The 20,344-nt window shown below is 39.5% G+C and overlaps 1 protein-coding gene across 1 annotated transcript; it reads right to left on the bottom strand.

The window, feature by feature from the left end:
* Positions 1 to 2,684: 2,684 nt before the first annotated feature.
* LOC103193848 (solute carrier family 2, facilitated glucose transporter member 3) lies at positions 2,685 to 17,025 on the bottom strand. Its single transcript, XM_007937157.1, has 10 exons — positions 17,011 to 17,025; positions 15,274 to 15,366; positions 13,766 to 13,926; positions 10,728 to 10,968; positions 10,198 to 10,360; positions 9,676 to 9,863; positions 4,852 to 4,956; positions 4,392 to 4,493; positions 3,661 to 3,864; positions 2,685 to 2,903 (listed from the first exon to the last, which is right to left on the bottom strand). Exons 1-10 carry the CDS (start codon positions 17,023 to 17,025, stop codon positions 2,685 to 2,687), a joined length of 1,491 nt encoding a protein of 496 aa, XP_007935348.1.
* Positions 17,026 to 20,344: the final 3,319 nt, after the last annotated feature.

Below are 20,344 nucleotides of genomic sequence, written 5' to 3'. Positions count from 1 at the left end.
CCATGTGGTTTGGTAACATGGGGACTGTGCCTTTTTACTTGTCAACCTTGGGGCTTCTCAGCCTCAGCAGCCAGCAGCTGTCTGAGTGAAGAAACACCTCTAGCTCCAGTGGGGCGGGAGCAGAAGGCAGAGCTGGACCCCAAGGTTGAGGGGCTTTCACCCAGCCCCTAAGACTGGCACTTTGAACTTGGACTTAAAGCCTCCAAATTGTAAGAATCAACTCCTGTTTGTTAATGCCATCCCATTTGTGGTATATTTTTATCAGAGCAGCACTAGGTAACCAGAACATACTCCTATTTTCATACACATTGAAATAAGAACTTATTGAAGGTCACAACAGGTAATAAGTGGCCAAACCAAGATGTAAAGCTGATTTTGTTTTTACAGAAGGACAAAAACAGTAAGGAGTCTGTGACATCATATATACATTCAGAACTTTTATTTCAAAACAAAAGAACCACAGTAACATTAATAATAGAAAATCCATTTGGAAATATTCACAACCTGTTCACTGAGAAATGAGAAAACCTCTGTGCTGCATTACTGCCAACCCACTGTTTTTGACTGGCCAAAAGTGGAGGTGCAGTTAGACTAGAGGAGTCACCTGTTTGAACAGAGCTCCACTCATTATGTGGGTTTTTATCCAAAGGCTCAATGCTCAGAGGGAATGATAAGAACTGAGAACTGAAATACTGTCACAGGCAGGGGTTTGGCTAATGGGTTTGTAACCTGTAAACACCAAGGAGAGAAAGGGAGATCAAGCAACATCTGAAAAAATGGGAAGAAGGATGAGTGTCATCAAGGGTCCACTCTCCTTTTATAATACTAGGAATCTAGGAGATGATAGTGGAGCGTTAATGACCTTGTGGCAAGAGTAAATCCCTTCATCACACTTAACCCTCTGAAACTCTCCAGGGCTAGAAGCAAGTCTTCCACTTGCTTCTTATCACCTTAAAACACTGCCATGCTGCTTCTCTTCAGAGCCCCCAAGAGGCCCAGGTGCCTTGATGTTACACTCGTTCCTACTCCCACTGTCTGAGTCCAGAGTGATTACACCCACCATCTTCAACCTCAAGGTTTAGGAAATGCTTTCCCAACTCTCCAAAGTAAAGAGGGCAAATGAGATTGGATTGTAGAGTCTGAAAGAAAGCCAAAGATGTAATTTCCACCCAGCAGTGGCAATGTTATTTATCTATCTATCTCTATATATAGGGATGCATTTCAATACATCCTAATCAAAAGGAAGCAGAAAGAACAGAGAGAAAACAAGTCACCAATAAATTACCTCCACCCAGAACAAAGTGACAGTGCAAATACATTCATACTCTCTCAAGTGTGGGCTACACTGCACATATATTGAGACTATCTCAAATGTGACCTATTAGGAAGATTCAAGTCCCCTTAAAAGTGAAACAACAGACATAGACAACCATGCCATGACCCTAAAGCAACAACACACTTAAACTAGATAATAATCATTCAAGATAAATCCTCTGCTAGACTGAGGTAACAAATTCAAGTTAGTTATGAATATTCTCCTGTAAATTCCTTTAAAGCTATGGATTAAAACAAAAAGAATTAAAACTAAAAGAACAAAATGGAGAAATGCGCTATCAAGAACCAATAATGTAAGCTTCTCATTTGGAGGACTCTCCCACCAGATAGGCAGTGGGAGTATTGAAAAATATGAATCCACTAAAAGGGAAAGGAATGGTTTGGTCCAGTGAAGGGAGAAAGGATTCTAGAAATAACCTTCCCTTCTCTGGGTTCCACCTGAAATTAGAATACATCAATTGCCATCAACTACACTGCCCACCTTAGTAACAGTCCTAGATTTACTACAAGTAAACTATAAAAGTTCCAAAGGAAACCACTAGTTTTCTAAACAGGCACGTGACCTTTCTGAGAAATTAAGCTTGAGAATGTCCATCTAAAGGACAAAAATTGTTAAGAGGTAATATGCAAACCTCAGGCACCACATCTTACACCCTTCAATGAGGTACTATACTCCTGTTTCTCCCTAAATTCTTTCCTTCTTATTGAACCGTAACCTCTCCAGTATCAAATCTTCTACCCTAAAACCTCTCTTTAAACAACTCCCTTTACACCTCAATTTCCGTATGTTTTCCATTATTTTGGTAAAAGTACTTTACAGTTAAAAAAATAAATATTTAGGCAATAAAACCAGAAGACAAAATAAATAAACCTCAAGTTAATTTTCTCTGCAGAGCTGTATGTAAGTGAGAAAAGTAGTCTATTATTTAATCCACCTCTGCCCTCTACTCTTTAAAGATATCTGCTTCCTGGTAGGTCTGAGGTTGGGGGAACTGCACCCCCACTCTTGCTCCCCCATATGCCCTAGCGAGGCAATATTAGAACCTAAAGGAGGAAGAGCTGGCAAGGTTGTTACATGCCAAGTGGCCAGTCCCTCCTGAAATGAAGGTAGGTTCACTTGGTCTCTCCAAAATAGAAGAGAATGTCCAAGAAATAAAACGTTTACAAAGCCATTGAAAATGTGACTAACCCCAACATTGGCTTCATCTGAGCACTCATGAAGTGTGTGGGATGAGAATGGAATCAAGTAGCAGCATTCAGAAACAGTCCTGGGTTACATCCTGATGAAGTCTCTCCCTCATGCAGGGAGAGGTTGAGTGGGAAGGTGGGAAGTGGGAAGGAGGCATGACTTAGACATTGGTGGTGGCTTCCTTCACAGGCTGGATGCTGTTCATCTCCACAACGGGGCCCTTCCCAGATCTACTGGCCTCCTGTGCCTGCCCTTCAAAGGCACGTGTAATATCTTCAAAAGTTCTGCCACGGGTCTCAGGAACTTTGAAGAAGGTGAAGATCAAGAAGATAACAAGGAAGGCAGTAAAGATGATAAAAACGTAGGGCCCTAAAGCACTCTAATGAAAAGAGACAAAAAAGGAGGGTCAGTATTAAAATCTGGTCATTAACAAACTCACATTTTCTTCACATGCAGATTTGCTGATTTCCAATAGACTGCCAGCTATGATCCTCCCATGTTTAATGAAAACAAATTTCTTCAGAGATTTATTTATTTATGATTTCATTGCTAACCTACTGTATTTCTGTGCAATTTTCTTTGTGGTATTTCTTTTCCTAGTCATTAAAGTTAGCTGTTTCTAAACACGACTGAATTATTTTAGGATTTTTGATTATTATTTACAAAATCTTACGAGTTTTTGATAGATTCACAAAAACAGGAAATGCATTCTAAATATCCACTGCCAAGATCTTTTATTTGACCAATCAGTTCTAAGTCATTTTATAACAAGATCTACCTGATTCATTGACATCCTATGCTTACTGAGCCTTTAGGGTCATGAAGCCATGATCAAGCATCCAGTATTGGTTTGGAATCCTTTGAGGCTTATCACCACCATTCTGTTTCTAGGCAGAACTATGCCTGTATCATTTGTAGTGGTTCTTTAGAAGTTTCCAATTTTGCCCTCCTGCTTCAATCTTTTCTGCTGTCATTTCTTCTTTTTCTATGTATCATTAAAAAATGGGGACTCCACCCCAAAAAAAGCCCTAATCCTGCATGGCATCAGTGACCATTATTAAATATACCTTAAACATGCTGGCTTAAGTGGGCTGGTTTCGAGATAAGCTAGGTGAGTTTTGTTCAAATTTACTTACTGCAGCTGAAGGGAAGAGCAGGCCCACCAAAAAGTTGGAGGTCCAGTTGGAACAACCAGCCACTGCCATTGCAGCTGGGCGAGGTCCCTGGCTAAAGAGTTCAGCCACAATAAACCAGGGAATGGGGCCTGGTCCAATTTCAAAGAAAGCCACAAAAATCAAGATAGCCCCAATACAGACAAAGCTCATCCAATTATACTGATCCTATGAAGAAAGAACAAAGGAAAATTAATATTAACGAGAATATGGCCTAGAATCTAGCTTCCCAGACATAAGTTATGACTGATAAAGGTTTCCTATCTTCTAGATTACTTTAATCACGCTACTCTTTCAAATGGAAAATGAATTCAGTAACGGCAAACTCTTTCTGTCCTGTGGTATAATGGAAAGTTACTGGACTTGAAAGCAACAGTCTTAGACTTTTGAATCTTAGGTGTGTAAACTCACATGTCATTTTGCATGAAACCATTTCATCATCTGTAAAATGGGAATAATATTTACCTTAAGATGATTTTAAGAATTAAATTAGATAAAGTATCTTACAAAGTGATATAAATATTATGATTATAACAGTTTAATCACCTGTTTCTGTAGATCTACCTTTCTTTAAACTCTGGGCATCTTGCATCTCCCAAATTTGACTTCACTGATGATCTCCAACCTTAACTATCCAGCCCCCTGTCAGAGTCAACTGTAACCTCCCTTCTTTCCTTCACTCAAAAAGCACTCACCTTTAATAATAAAGAAACAGTCATGAAAAGGGAACAAACAGCCATCCCTCCGAGGCCAAGCATATGTAGAGTCCTCCTTCCTGTCTTTTCGACCAGAAATAGCTAAAAGAATAACAATAGAACATGAAACTTTCCCTTTCATGAAGATACTATAGAAGCTAATGGAATCTATTAGCTTTACTGAGAGGATACTTGTGATAATTTTGTCTTCCCTTTTCTAGTTTCAAGTTCAAAACATCTTATACAATCCCTTCCATGCCTCTTTCCTACCCATCCTATATGTGAAGATCATTTACACCATTATTCAGGTATTTCTTTTCCCAAAAAAAGAATTAAACAAGAGCAAAAAGGTTTGATTAAATGATGGTAGGGAGTTTGAAGGACATGCAATCCATCTTCAAACATCTGTAGTAAGAATTCCTCTTCTCTACCCTCAAAATTATTGAACCATCTAACTTACCGAGACCACAGTGAAGATAGTATTAACCACACCAGCACCAATGGTGGCATAGATTGGCTCACGAACACCTGCGTCTTTGAAGATTCCAGTTGAGTAATAGAAGACCTAAAAGAAAACAAAAGGAAATGCAACTCTGAATTAGCAATTCCTACCAGTTAAAAGGGAGCTCTGGTAGCGTAGTGCCTAAGGCATCTGACTGCTAACCAGAAGGCTGGAGCTTCAAACCCACCAGCCACTCCTCAGAAGGAAGGTTGGGCAATCTACTTCCGTAGTGATACTGCCCTGGAAACCCAAGGAGGGGTCGCTATGAGTCAGGTCTGACTCGACGGCACATAACAACAACAACAACAACAACCAGTTAAAAAATAACTCTCAAAAAGTAAACTCAAAAAAACCCTCTCAAGTTTCAGGAGGTAAGGAGGAGTACTTTCCAGGGTTTCTTTGGTCAATCATAATGTCCTTTTACTGGCAAACATTCTGCATCCTATCTCTATAGTGACCCCTCCTTGGGTTTCTGAGGTGGTATCTCTACAGAAGTAGACCTACATCATCCAATCTTCCTTCCGAAGAGCAGCTGGTGGGTTTGAACCACCAGCCTTCTGGTTAGCAGTCAAGTGCCTTAGGCACTATACCACCAGAGCTCCCATTCTCTTCTTAATTCTCAATTCTAGACACTCAATTCCATTTTTTTTCCTTTATACTGTGCTTATTCCCATTGCTCTATTTAGATTCTTCCTTAAACAACAACAAAAAGAAACCTGTTGCCATCAAGTCGATTTTGACGCAGTGACTCTATAGGACATAGTAGAACTAACTGCCCCATAGGGTTCCCGCAGCTGTATCTGTTGTACATAGGGTCACTATGACTTGGAAATGACTCAAAGGCACCTAACGACAACAATCTTTCTGGAAGCAGACTGACACATCTTTATTCCATGAGACTCTTCTTATATCTACTTCATTCATTTGAATAAAGGTTTAAAGTCCTACTCAGTGTTTTTCAATGGTCCTTTTTCCAAACCTTCAAAACACTGACGTGTCATTTTGATAGTGAAGAAAGTGAGGTCCTCATTTAATTAGGAGCAGAGCTTAGGTTAGAATTCCTAGTCCTAGGCTCTTTCCTGTTTTAAGAAACAATACCAGCTACTATTTTTTATGCTTTCACTATTTGCCAGACACTGTGCTAAAATAAAATGCAAGACTTCTACAACTACTATAGTTAAAGAGATGTCAAAATAGTGGACTTAGACCTCCAGATAGCAAGGGAACATTAACCTACATCATCCAGGTTCAGTCTGTCCCTCAGGTTTGCTTCAGGATTTTATTGTTTTACCCAGAGTATTTGCCTCCACAGCAACATTCTCAGTATTTGATGAACATATGCTTCCACATTAGGATTTACCTCCTCAAGAAACAACCCTTCAAACCTCCAATAGCTAAGATAGAAACTATGTATATCTGTATTTTCTAAAATAAAATTAAGATTGTGCTTTTTTCAAACTGAAGTTTGTAGTGTCTTCCTTATTGAAAATTTGGAGAGAAATATGAATGAGCTATTTAAAACTGGGACAGCTCTGGTAGCATAGTGGCTAAGGCATTTGACTGCTAACCAGAAGGCTGGTGGTTCAAACCCACCAGGCACTCCTCAGAAGGAAGATGGGGCAATCTACTTCCATAGTGATACTGCCTTGGAAACTCAAGGAGGGGTCGCTATGAGTCGGGTCCGACTCGACGGCATATAACAACACAACAACAACATTTAAAACTGTTTTTAAAAATTCCATCATATTTTATGATAAGGTGCTCTGGTGGTGCAGTGATTAAGGCATTTGGCTGCTAGCCAGAAGGTCACTGGTTCAAACCCACCAGCTGCTCTGTGGATGAAGATGAGACAATGTACTTCTATAAAGATTTACAGCTTGGGAACCCTACGGGTTGCTATGAGTTGGAATCAGCTAGATGGCAGTAAGTTTTAGTTTTGTTTTATGGTAACATAAAACTTCTAGGGAAGGATGGTCAAATAGCTTTAACTAAACAATGGTTATGCCAATTCTCTTCCTGATAAACAAGTCCACACATCAAATGCATAATCAAGTTTTTGAAGTGCAGACTTGTTTATCAGGAAGAGAATACTACGCATCATCATTTAACTTAACTTCCGCATCATTTAACTTCCGGTGATAACTTCTGTGAATTAGGATGTTACGTGATTTGGATGTTGTGTAAACACCAGATAATATCTCAGTGAGAGGCAAACAGAATGGTCATGGGGTGAGCCAGGACCTGCACCAGCCAGGGGACTGTGGTTCCATCACCACTGTGGATTGTGCCTGATCTCCAAATGCCATGCCTGGCCCCCAACCACCCACCTGCCCACCACATATACTCACTATCCAACCAGCCAGAGGCACCAACCAGACTTCCTTTCCTTCCTTCCTCCTACCCTGTCTTTCCTGTGCCTCCTAACGGGCTTTAAAGTCTTTTAGTCCTGACTACCCTTCCTCTGCCTTCCCCCCTCCAACCTTTCCTGCTTCTCTTCCTGCCACTATCATTGCAGCAGCCCTGTGGCTGTCCTATAGCAGGTATAGCCTTGGGTCCAGACACATGTCCAGGCTTGAGTGGGGCAGTAACTTCAGCAGGTCAAGTCTCTTAGTTTCTCTGGCAGCATCTGTGTGGTCCCTGCCTGAGGTGAGTGCAGTGGGACAGGAAGCTGAAGAGGGACCCCAGCACCAGCATGGATTCAGAAGCTGGAGAGCTAGTGAAAGCTAGATCAGATCTCCATACTTAGCGAAGTACTTCCACTATGTCCTGTGCTCCCACTGAGATTTCTGAACTCTATTGTAACCTTATGGGACCATGGACATGTATGTAGTGGGACATTAAGCCACATATACTTTTATATAGACAGACATCTCAAGTAAACTTCTTACAGTAACATTATCTTGCTATCTAGTGTCATTAAGCTAAGACAACCTCCACATTATCTCTTCTAAAAGCAGTTTACTCTGCTAGTTAAACACTACCCAACCTCTCATCCTTCTGTTTTTTTAAGGGAAATAAGAAAATACTGTTTCCTCAAAAAAAGGTAGATTAGAAAAGTGATTTCCAAACCCACTATACATCAGATTGAACTTTTCACAGATAAACAGGCAATTCCCAGGCCTCTAGCCAGAGATCATTGATTCAATAGAATTAAGACTCCCTCTCACCCTTGCCCAAGGTAAGGTTGTATGTCGAGGGCAGAATGTGCTCACTAAATCGGGATGCATCTTTAACCTCAAAGCAATGAATTCATATAGCATTTCCTGAAGTGGAAGGAGTCTGTCCTGCAGAGTGCTCATGTTTTCTATCATATGCCATTTCCAGAGGATGATCTCTTTCTGATCCTGTTCTACAGGGCTAGAAATTGGTGAGGCAAGTGAGGTGCCCAGAGCACATAACCTGAGGCATTCACTTTCAAGGCCATGCACTCAAACCAATGCACCTCACCCTGGTCCCAGCTCTATTGCTTTCAAAGTCTAAGGGTATATTTTATTCCAGTGGATCTGCAATTGAGGCAATTTGAGACTGAGATCCACCAAAATTACCTGGCAGGCTTTTCAAACTCTCTTTCCTCCGAGGTGCTGATGTATAAGCCTCCAACCTCTCATGAAAATCACTGTTACTTCAAATTTAAGTGTATCCTTTTGATGCGTGAGGCAGGAGAAAAGGCCAAGGACTAAATTACTGTTTTAAGCACCAAGTGTTTTGCAAAATGATTTTTACAAAATGACTTAATTACATTGATCAAAAATTGGCAGAGAATCCTCAGGGCATGAATCTGTATTTAAAGAGGAAGGACAGAGCATTTCATATCAAAATGTTTTATCTACAAGTCAATAGGATGTATGGGAATAACCTCTTCATAAGATCAGTATTCAAAATCAGGAAACTGATGTATGCATAGAATACATAGGTTACCTACCAAATGCTAGCTTCTATTTTTGCCACCCAATTTAACTACCATAGTCACGATTCTAGTTGTTACATAATATATATATATATATATATATATATAGTAAGGCCAGTTCTGAGTGAAGTTGCTAGTGTCCACCCAGACCTCTTAACCTGATTTCTTATCTGTTGTTCTCCAGGACCTTATACTGATTTTACACTATAATGTCCTGGAAAAGAAAAAACACTAAGATACATCATAATTTCTAGGATATAGGATATACTTTTTTTTTGGTTTACATGATCACTAATGATATCATATTGGATACATCAGAGTTAAAGAAGACTGGAAGTAAAAAATGAGTGGTCAAAAGAGAAGCTTAATAAAAAATCAGATAAATTTTTATTGAGAAGACAGATGTTAACCATAAGTTCCCAAACTATGGGTGATTTAAAATTTTCATTTCATCTGTTTTCTCATTTTCAATTTCATCTATTTTAATTTCACATGGAAAATAATTAACCTGGACAATTTTCTGAGTGGCCGCTATGTGGCACAAACCAAACCCAGTGTGATCAAGTTAATTCTGAGTCATGGTGAGCCTATAGGACAGAGTAGAACTGCCCCATAGGGTTTCCAAGGGTGTAAATCATTACAGAAGCAGACTGTCCCATATTTGGCCTTCGGAGTGCCTGGTGGGTTCCAACTACCACTCTTTGGGTTAGCAGCTTGATGTTAACAGCGCCACCAGAGCACTCTATGTGAGGGACTTTAGAAACTATATATGTTGCATAAGAAGCAACAACTAAAATGTGATGCTACTCACCTTTGTGGGCAGTGTTTTAAGTGAAATATTATAGGGTATCTTTGACACAAAAGCAGATACTCACAGCATTGATTCCTGAGAGCTGCTGGGAGAGCTGAAGCATGATGGAAATGATGATGGGCTGTCGGTAGTTGGGTGCTCTGAAGAGCTCCAGCACAGTGACTTGCTTTTCCTGGGCCATCCTAGCACTCTCATCTTTCATCTCCTGGATGTCCTGGCTCACATCCTGGGTACCCCACAACTGCTGGAGGACTAGTGAAAAGAACAAAGAAGAAAGAAGAAAGATAATGTGCTGTCCCAAATTCATTTTTCCTGTAAGACAGATGGAAAGAAGCCATTCAAGATGAACAAAGTGCCCTGGACATGGCTGACCAATCAGCTTCCATGCAGTAACTTGCCTTCTGACCTCATTCTTCAGTATGGAAAGATTCTAGCTCAAGAATAATCAGAAAACTCTCCACTTGAGTTTTGAGGGAGCAGAGAAGCAGGGAAAGAGGATCACCAAAAAATAAATAAATAAAATTCATCCGATATCCTTAAACCCTAACAGTAAAATTCCTATAGGAAAGATGTGAAAGATACTCACTCTGTTTGGCACTTTCCTCTTCCTTTTTGTTAATGACCAAGAATCTAGGACTTTCAGGGCAAAATGGAAGAGCTGCACTTTGTAAGACAGCTGGAATGATGGTGAACCCTAATAGTACAGGCCATAGCTCTTCAGACCCTAAGATGACTTCCAGACCAAAGATCTAAAAACCAGACAAAGAGAATGCTATAAACCCCATAAAGTCACAAATTATAAAAAAAAAAAACACCCAACTCTTTTTTTAATTTTAATTGTGAATTGGATGAAAGTTTACAGAGCTAATTCATTTTCCATACAGCAGTTCATACACATTTTGTTTATTTATTTATTTTTTAACCACAGGGAAAGTTAACTTTTTCCTTCATCAATCCTGACTACTTTTTAAACTACTATCTGTGAGCTATAGTAATAATTGAAACATAAATATGGTTGAATTTGTGCCAGATAATCTTCTGAGTTCTTTATCTATGTTAATTCATTTAAAAGGCCATGAAATTAACACTCATTAAGTATGAGAAGGTATAGAGTACCTGGGCCACCAGGATTCCGATGACGATGCCCAGCTGGTTCAGAGTGCCGAAGGCACCCCGTAGCGCAGTGGGAGAAACCTCTCCAATGTACATGGGCACAAAACCTGTGCAGAGCCCACAGAAGAGGCCAATAATCAAGCGGCCCAGGATTAGCATTTCAACAGACTCAGCTATTTTACAGAACCCCATAAGGCAGCCACCAGCGATAGCCAATACGTTGACAATAAGCATTGAATTGCGCCTGTAAGGATAAATCAAAGACAGGTGAGGTTAGTAAAATTGACCCTTACCTACATTTCATACAATATAGTTGCTTAGATATTAACAACATAATGACAGATTATTTCAAACAAATTTTTCTGCATCACAGAAACTAATATGCAAAAGGATACTGAGCTTCAGTTGTCCTCCAGGCTAGACTGGGATGACACTTTAATACCATGTTTAATTAATGTTTAATACATTCATGTTTAATTAATTAATTAATGTTAATTAATGTTTAATACATTAATATTGATAACTACAATGAAATAATAAATTAATTCATTTATGTGGTAAATGGTGAGATGAGAGGGAAAGCCACTGAAATAGCTGACAGAAGACTGAAGTAAAAGATCAACGCTTAAAAACTGCTAGAAGTATTGGGAAGAACCAATACCATTATTCTTCAACTAGTGGCATCACTACTGTTGGTGTCACCACCCCCTCCTGGACCTCCTCATGTACCTCATGTATCACATACATAATCCTTAATGATGTTTATTATTAATTTTAGTCACAGAATAGTATGTGATAACTATAGTTATAAGTTGCTTAAATGTAATATTTCTTAGATTATATGAATACTAACAACAAAAGTGTTTTATAAAATGTTTTGAATTACATTATTAGTCACTCAATGGAAGCCTTTTTTGAATTTTCTCATCTTTTTTCTTTAATTACAACTTTATTCTCAAAAGTTATTGATGTAGATTTGTAACATCAATACTAACACCACAATACTGTAGCTACACCACAATACTGTAGCTAAAACACCAGAAAATTTGACAAAATCAGTGATTATAAAAACACCAGTAGCAATGAAAACAGTAACACCTGACTGTAGCACATGTAGATGAAACTGTGAGATTAAAAGCATCATTGTAATTGGGTAATGACAGCTCTGACCTGACCAGAGCGCATTGTTGTTATGTGCCACTGAGTCGGACCCGACTCAAAGCGAGCCCTCTCCTTGGGTTTCTGAGGCAGTATCACTATGGAAGTAGATTGCCCCATCTTCCTTCCAAGGAGTGGCTGCTGGGTTTAAACTGCCAGCCTTCTGGTTAGCAGTCAAATGCCTTCAGGACTACACCACCAGAACTCCCAGAGTGCATTGTTGTTGTTGTTATGTGCTGTTGAGTCGGACCCGACTCATAGCGACCCCTCCTTGGGTTTCTGAGGCAGTATCACTATGGAAGTAGATTGCCCCATCTTCCTTCCGAGGAGTGGCTGGTGGGTTTGAACCGCCAGCCTTCTGGTTAGCAGTCAAGTGCTTTAGCCACTATGCTACCAGAGCTCCTGTCAGCCTTATAGGTATACTGATACATGTAAACCAGGCTTATGAAAAATGTGTTTTTAAAAATGATTTATTTACTTATTATAACTAACCACAGGGTTATTTTCATAAAAAAAAATAAATAAATTCCTGCTGAAACACTACACAAAATTTTATAGACAGTCACTTTGGAGCTCCTCCCTCTAACATTGTCACCTGGTGTAGTTTGCACCCCCTACACCCCACCATCCTTCCAGTGATATCACTGAATTCAACAGTGCTTCTTGACTTTGATTACCTACTGGAATTACTCAGAGAGCTTTCAAAAATACTGACACATAGTTCTCTCCCCCAGAGATGCTGATTTAATTGGCTTGTTAATATCATTTGACACTGGGACTTTTAAAATCTGCCCCAGGAGCTCCTAAATATGCAGCCAAAGTGGAGAACCACTGTTAAAGAGAAAAATTGTTGCTGTTGTTGTTATGTGCCATTGAGTCGGACCCAACTCATAGCGACCCTTCCTTGGGTTTCCGAGGCAGTATCTCTATGGAAGTAGATTGCCCAACCTTCCTTCCGAGGAGTGGCTGGTGGGTTTGAACTGCTAGCCTCCTGGTGAGCAGTCAAGTGCCTTAGCCACTATGCTACCAGAGCTCCTCAAGAGAAAAATTACTTCCCTTATTCCTCTCCCTCACTCCTCTATTAGGTTCTTTTGCTAATAAAATAACAATAGGAAGAGGAAGGAAGAAAGCCATATTGGTTATTGGAGGCCCTAATTAAAATTTTAATGACTTTAGCAGGCAGAGAATAACCTCAAAAACCAAAGCAAAACAAAAATTAAACACTATCAAATAAAACAGATTGCTTGATTAATTTTTAAAACATGAATTCCATTTGCTTCCCAACACATCTAATAAGCAAAGCAAATGGTTCCTTCACCAGCCGTTATTGAAAGCATTCAACCCTGTGACACATTTTATTAAGGTAACTAATAGTGAAGAGATTCAATTTTCTATCTTTGAGGGGGGAAAAAAAAAAATAGGTTTAGTTATTTGGCCATAGTCCATATTTACCACAGACCAAGAATTACAAAATATTTCTCACAGATCCTGCTGTGTAAAAGAATGAAATCACGTACATGGAATCCCAGAAAAGCAAATAATTATTTAGAAAAGTAAGCCAGTTCTGACCTTGTAAATAAAGTATTCTTCTGAGAAATTCCATTGCTCACCTTAGTAGAGAATAATTGACTGAGCCTAAACTAGACTGCAAAGGGCAATCATTCACATGGCCCGTCTCCTAAAAGGCCGAGTGAAAAAACTACACAAGGTAGTAGAGCTCCAAGGAACAGCAGGCACACTCAGTGCCAGTTGACCACGTTTCCTTGATTAGAATTTGAGGTGAACTCATTCAAAAACATCATCACCTCCTTGTCTTAATTTTCAATACTTGTCCTCGATGCAACCGATACAGCCCACTTCTTTGTCCAATTTCAGGTTAATACCTGCCAAAGCGGTTGACAAAGAGTCCAACAGAGAAGGAGCCAATCATACCACCAACGGAGAAGATAGCCACAGACAAGGACCAGAGGGAAGTGAGCAACACTGTTGAGGGAGGTTCTTCTAACCTCTCTTCCAAAGTGTAATTGAGAAAGTCCCTTATGATCTGCAAAATAAAATGGTTGACAGGAGGACAGACTGTTACAGTAGGATTAGAACAAGAGACAAATGTTGGGAACTTATTTTTCTTAACACAACAAATATTTCAATTACTTCCTAAGTAGAGAATCAAGGGTATGAATAGATGGGAATGAAAAGGACAGATAAAAAACTGAAGTTAATGTTTGTTGCTAGTTGACTTTAAATCAATTCCAACTCATGGAGACCCCATGTGTGGAGAGTAGAACTGCTCCATAAGGTATGTGACTGTATGCTCCATAAGGTATGTGCCTGTGACCTTTTGGAAGCAGCTCACCAGGCCTGTCTTCCAAGGTGCTTCTGGGTAGGTTTGAACCATCAACCTTTTGGCTAATAGAAGACTTAATCATTTGTGCCACCCAGGGACCTGCAGTTAATGTTAAAAAAACAAAAACAAAACCCACTGGCATCGAGTCTATTCTCACTCACAGTGACCCTACAGGACAGAGGAGAACTACACCAAAGCGTTTCCAAAGCTGTAAATCTTCATGAAAACAGACTGCCTCATCTTTCTCCCACGGAGCAACTGGTGAGTTTGAACCACCAACCTTTTAGTCAGCAGCCAAATGATTTAACCAATCTGCCACCAGAGCTTCTTGGAGTTAATTTTCTAGCTCTAAAAAGAGCAGTTATTTATTTGTCCTGAAAATCCCAGTAGGTGGCAGTACTGATGTTCAGTGACTGCCCTGTTGTTGTGTGCAGTCAAGTCGGACCTGACTCATAGCGACCCCTCCTTGGGTTTCGGAGGCGGTAGTAGATTGCCCAACCTTCCTTCCGAGGAATGGCTGGTGGGTTTGAACCGGTTAGCAGTCAAGTGCCTTAGGCACTACGCTACCAGAGCTCCCAGTGACTGCCCTAGTGCTCTCCTAAGAGGTAAAATCAAACCATTGCCATCAGAGTAGATTCTCAACTACTGGTGGCCCTACAGGACAGAGTAGAACTGCCCCATACCAGTTTTCGTGGCTGCAATCATCATAAAAGCCCTCTTTTGCCCTCTGAGCCACTGGGTGGGTTCAAACTACTTCAGTTAGCAACCCAGAACCTAGCTACTGCACCACCAGGGCTCCTTAACTATTCCTTAAGAGCTAATAAAGGGGATCTCTATCATCACAGGATGAAAGTGAGGTGTGCAGGGTAGGTAACAAATGAGCTTTGGTTAAATGACTCAACAACACTTCCCCATTAATATGTTCTCCTTTTTCACCAAAGACAAGCTAGATAGCAAGTTTGTCTTCAATTCTGAATTCTTGAAACTCTACTTAAAATAAAAATAACTTCCCTACTCAAATTCTAACTCTAGTTGTCTAGTACTCACTATCTCAGGAGCATTGATGACACCAGTGTTGTAGCCAAACTGGAAAGAGCCGATTGTAGCAACGCTGATGGCGAAGACCAGAGAGGCGGTGACCTGGCGGAGGTGGGGAAAAAAAAGTCCTTAAAACTTTTGTCTCTTATTAACTAAGGAGATGCACTAGGAGAGCTTGGTCTATGACTAGGATGAGAATTAGATGAGATTTCTGTAATGAATGGGAGTCACAAAGGAATAGGTTATACTGAAGAACTTACCTAGAGATACACAAAAAATATGTAGTTAACTTGGGAAACGTAGCAAGAAAATTTGAGAAGGAAGTTAAGAACAACTGCGTTGGAAAGTTCGGAAACATTTTAAAAACTATTCCCGGTAAAGGCAAAGATAGAATTGTGCTCAGGAATATAATATAAAGAACTAGGAGGACAAAGGAAAGACAGCTTTAGGATTGCTAACACCTGATTACCTTGAAAACAAGCTAGATCCAGTAATCAACTACACCCTAGATTCCACAAAAGTCCAGAGTGATGGTGGTGGTGATATATGTGAAGATACTGGACTACTCTTTAATGAAGTGTTATCTCTCTGGACCATGTAATTTATCTGCTCACTCTATCCTGTTGTCCATTTGAAATTTTTCTGTTGTTTCCTGAATACTGTACTGCTATCCCCCACCCAGCAGGGGGAGAAAACACACTTACTCTCAGCCCAATACACAGAAGACATTTCTTGTGGGGTGGAGGGGTTCAGATCAACTCAGTCACCTTCTCATCTTGCTGGGAATAATCCAAGGGGATATATACTAGATTTCCACCTCAGGGAAGCTCAGTTTTTATGCCTGATGCCATTTCTACATGCCTAACTCCGTTAACCACTTTTTTATCTTAAACTCCTTCCCTAAGAATTGAAGCCCAGAAGCTTCAGCTCCGGGAGTTGACCTTGCTTGAGGCCTCCCAGCCATCTCAGTCCCAAGTGAGCAGAAACACCCAAGGCTTCTGCCAATGCACAGCTCTTTTTTAACCTTTTTCCCTTTCGTAGAAATCTCTCTTTCACACTCTACATTATTAATTATCCTCAAAGTCCTTTACATCCTTCCCATTTTTCCATCCCTTGTTTTCTTTTATTTTCAAGTCAGTTTATCTTAGTGAAAATGTCTTCTTCCTCCACAAACACTGCATACAATTAACAAATATATCAATATAGCCTTCATTCACAATCATATCTACAATACAAAGGTCACTTGAATTCTCTCTGCTTAGTATTATCCAAGGAACACTGGAGGTTACATATATAGAACAGATGGCAGTTGATTGAGGTACCGCCCCCCCCCCCCGCGCCCCGACTGAATCCCAGGTCCCTCCAAGGTCTAATGCTTCCAAAAGAAATCATCACGATGGCCCTTAGAGCCACACGGATAAACAACACAACCAGTCCCCATCCTATGAACACTCAACCATCTCATCCTCAGCATAAAATAATGTAAAATAAACCTGAAAAAAAAAAAACCACAACTTCTCCAGGTGACTTCTCCCCTATAAAGGTGAAAATGGTACAGAAATAAATCCTTTTTGGATATAATGTTCAAAGACAACTGGTGAAATTGTAGCATTGCAGGCTGGAGGAGAAATGAAAAGGCCTTAGGATGACTTAGAAGAAAATAGAACGCGACAGTCACGATTAAGGTTTGCCTTTCTAAGTGTCTCCGAAACAGACGAAAATAAAAAATAGTTACATCATTCTTACCTTCTCTGTCCCCATGGCTCTAATTGAATTATTTCTGAATCTTCAATAAAGATGTAGGAGTGGGATTCCAGAAACTCCTCTTCAGCCCACAAAAGCTTCAAAATGTCCTTTTCGGCAAGTTTTCTTCAGGTCTTCAGTAACTCAGACACAATTCTCACTGGGGGAAAACATCTCAGACAGCTAAATGCCAGCGACCATTTATAATCTCCATCAGGGGTGGAGCTAGGAAGGGAGTCAAGCCCCCCCCAGTCCCACCCAACTCACGCCCCCGAATAATCTTGTGACCTCTCGGAATTTTGTGACCTCAAATATCGGTACTCCTTTCCTCCGGGGGCACGCAATAACCACATCCTGCTAGCCCTCATCCTTACTACTCCTTTTTCAGTTTCACAGATAAAACTCTACCAGAAAAGCCCGGAGGTAGAGCAGGCACATTTATTTTGGCTTTCCCTTCTGCTCGGGATTGAATTAACCTACAAAAAGATGAGAATAAATGCTATTTATGAAAGGCAAATACAAATGACTGCTGCTATCAGAGAATTAAGGCTGTATATGAAGAAGTGTAAGCAAAAAGAAAAATTTAAAAAAATCATAAACCTTTGAATTTTATCATCTGTTTTGAATGTAAACTAGGTTTATAGTTTTAAGGGGGAGGGAGGGCAATCTCAGAGAACCAAAGGAAAAATTTGTCCTGTTTTTGGCTTCCACTTGTCCTCTGATAGGAGCTCTGGTGGCATCGTGCCTAAGGCATTTGACTGCTAACCAGAAGGCTGGTGGTTCAAACCCACCAGCCACTTCTTGGAAGGAAGGTTGGGCAATCTACTTCCATAGTAATACTGCTTTGGAAACGCAGGCAGGGGTTGCTATGAGTTGGTCCAACTCCACGGCACATAACAACCACCTAGGATGAAGGAAACCTGAATTTCTAGGAGTCAGACCAAGTCTCCTGGGCTGCTGGAATGAAAGGAACCAACTGCCTGAGGAACATAATCCAAATATCTTAATGTGGCATTCACCATACCACCCTGTCTGAATTCTACCCATTCTGCAACATTTTGCCTATTGCCATCTAAACATAGAATAGTTATCAGACGCAATTAAACAAATATTTGCTGAGCATATATCCAGATAATTTCCAAGAAATTGGTGATTCATCAATGAATACGACAAGAAAGTCCTGGTTCTTACAGAATTTAGAGATTTTCCTTATTCCTTCCATTTAAAAAAGGAACAAGGCTAATTGCTTTTCACACAACTGGAGCAGACTATCAATGTCTTATTAGTTAAGGACTGTAAATTTCTTGAAAAACGTGTAAAAAAGTCTGATTACTAGGGTATAGTAGAAAATTGAAAGAAAGAAGTAGAAAAAAAGATAAGAAAGATGAAGAGTAATGGACAGAGGCTCCAGTGTGAGAGTAAACAAAGCAAAACCAATTTGGTTTATTGTTAAAGGAGTTGGGTAAGTGAGAGGTAATGTTAAGGGAAGAGAACAATAGTCAGATTCCTAGTGGCCATTAATCTGTAGCCTAGCAACCTGTGTAGTACAAGGGGGTAAAAGAAGCAGGGTAAACAGAAAACATTTTTCTAAATGGTAGGAAGTGTATCTTCCTTTTGGGTTTGGGTTGAGGGCCTAGAATGCAAATTGATACTACTAGACATGAAACAAACCAAACTAAGTTGTCTTTTTCCTAAAATGAGACTTTTCTAACAAGACAATTACCAGATAATGGAGGATGAAGGAAAGGAAAGCCAAGAAAACTTTCCCAGATGTTACATTTCCCCTCCCCCATCTCACCCTTGCCTTCCAGGAAACACACAGCCTGGTGGCCCTTTTAGTTACCACAGCAACTGAATTTAGCAGCCAAAGTAAAAAGAACATCCCAAAGGAAAGAGAATAGCTGTCCAATAGAAATATAATAAGAAGCACATATGTAATATTAAATTTTCTAGTAACCACATTAAAACCTTTAAAAAACAAGAGAAATTAAATTTAGTCATATATTTTACTTGACCTAATATACCCAAAATACTACCATTTCAGCATATAATTAATATAAAAATTATTTTATATTCTTTTTTCCATACTGTCTTTGAAAGCAAATGTGTATTTTACACTTACAAAAATCTCCAGTTTAGACTCTAAATTTTGTCTAGTTAAGTGAAATGTAGTCTTATCAAAACAACAAAGTTGTATTTAACAGACAGCCAGAGTGAGTTCTACTCTTCCCTTGCATTTACAATATAGATACTCTTCATATAGAGTAACTTATGAGTAATATATACTCTTCATATAGAGTAACTTTTGTTATAGTGAGTCTGTATTTTAATCTTTCTTAATCTGGCTAGGTGTGCGCAGAAGTCATTTGGATCTGAAAACACTGTCGAAAATAAGCCCTCAAGTGAAGACAAAAAATTTGAGAAATGTGGATTTTCCTCCCTAAACAGGGTTTCAACCATTCTTCATTCCACAGGATTCTAAGGACCTAAACCCAGCTTGAAGATCTTTATCACTTTCTAAGCAGCTTCCCTGCACCACTTTCCTTCAGAATTTAATCCATCCCCCACCAATGCTGGATGAATTACCCTTAAAAAACCAGTGATCATACCAATGTTCCACTCAAAAACCGTCAATGGCTATTGAATAAAGTCTAAATAAGGACATCCAATAAAAATAAAATGTGAGCCACATGTGTAATTTAAAATTTCACAGCCTCATTAAAAAATTTTTTTAAAAATTAATTGTAATATATTTTATTCTAACTAATATATCCAAAATATTCTAACTTCAACATATACTCAGTATAAAAAGCAGTAATGAGATATTCTACATTTTTTTGTACTAGGTCTTTGAAATCCAAAGTGTATTTCACACTTAAAAAAAAAACCCAAACTCATTGCCATTGACTCATTTCCAACTCATAGCGACCCCCATTGGGTTTCCAAGGCTATAAATCTTTAAGGAAGTAGATTGCCCCATCTTCCTTCCGCTATGAGTCGGACCCGACTCGATGGCAGTGAGTTTAGTGTTTTGGTTTTTATAAATGTAACTTATTTTGGTTGAAAAAAATTAGTGCCCCAATTGAGATGTGCTGTAAGTGTATTCCCGTTAAAACAATAAAGTTGTGTTTAACGGAAAAAAGTTTTTATATTACTTCAGTTTTTTAAATATTCCATTAAATGGATTAAAATGGAATTAAATTAACAATTAATAACTCGATTAGACTCATAGCGGACCCCTCCATGGGTTTCAGAGGCAGTATCCTCTATGGAGGGAGTTCTGGTAGCGTAGTGCCTAAGGCACTTGACTGCTAATCAGAAGGCTGGTGGTTCAAAC

This window comes from Orycteropus afer, unplaced genomic scaffold (assembly GCF_000298275.1).
Source record: "Orycteropus afer afer isolate SDZICR_OR568_19922 unplaced genomic scaffold, OryAfe1.0 scaffold00040, whole genome shotgun sequence".
NCBI classification, from domain to species: domain Eukaryota; kingdom Metazoa; phylum Chordata; class Mammalia; order Tubulidentata; family Orycteropodidae; genus Orycteropus; species Orycteropus afer.
The sequence above is the reverse complement of the archived record's forward strand: the minus strand, read 5'-3'. Positions and strand labels throughout refer to the sequence as shown.

Excerpts from the sequence above, each read along its gene's own strand:
- LOC103193848 (XM_007937157.1), bottom strand. Across the intron at positions 3,865-4,391 it reads CTGTTTCTTTATTATTAAAG|GATCAGTATAATTGGATGAG; the intron begins GTGAGTGCTTTT and ends CTTTCTTCATAG. Across the intron at positions 2,904-3,660 it reads TGCTCTTCCCTTCAGCTGCA|AGTGCTTTAGGGCCCTACGT; the intron begins GTAAGTAAATTT and ends TCTTTTCATTAG.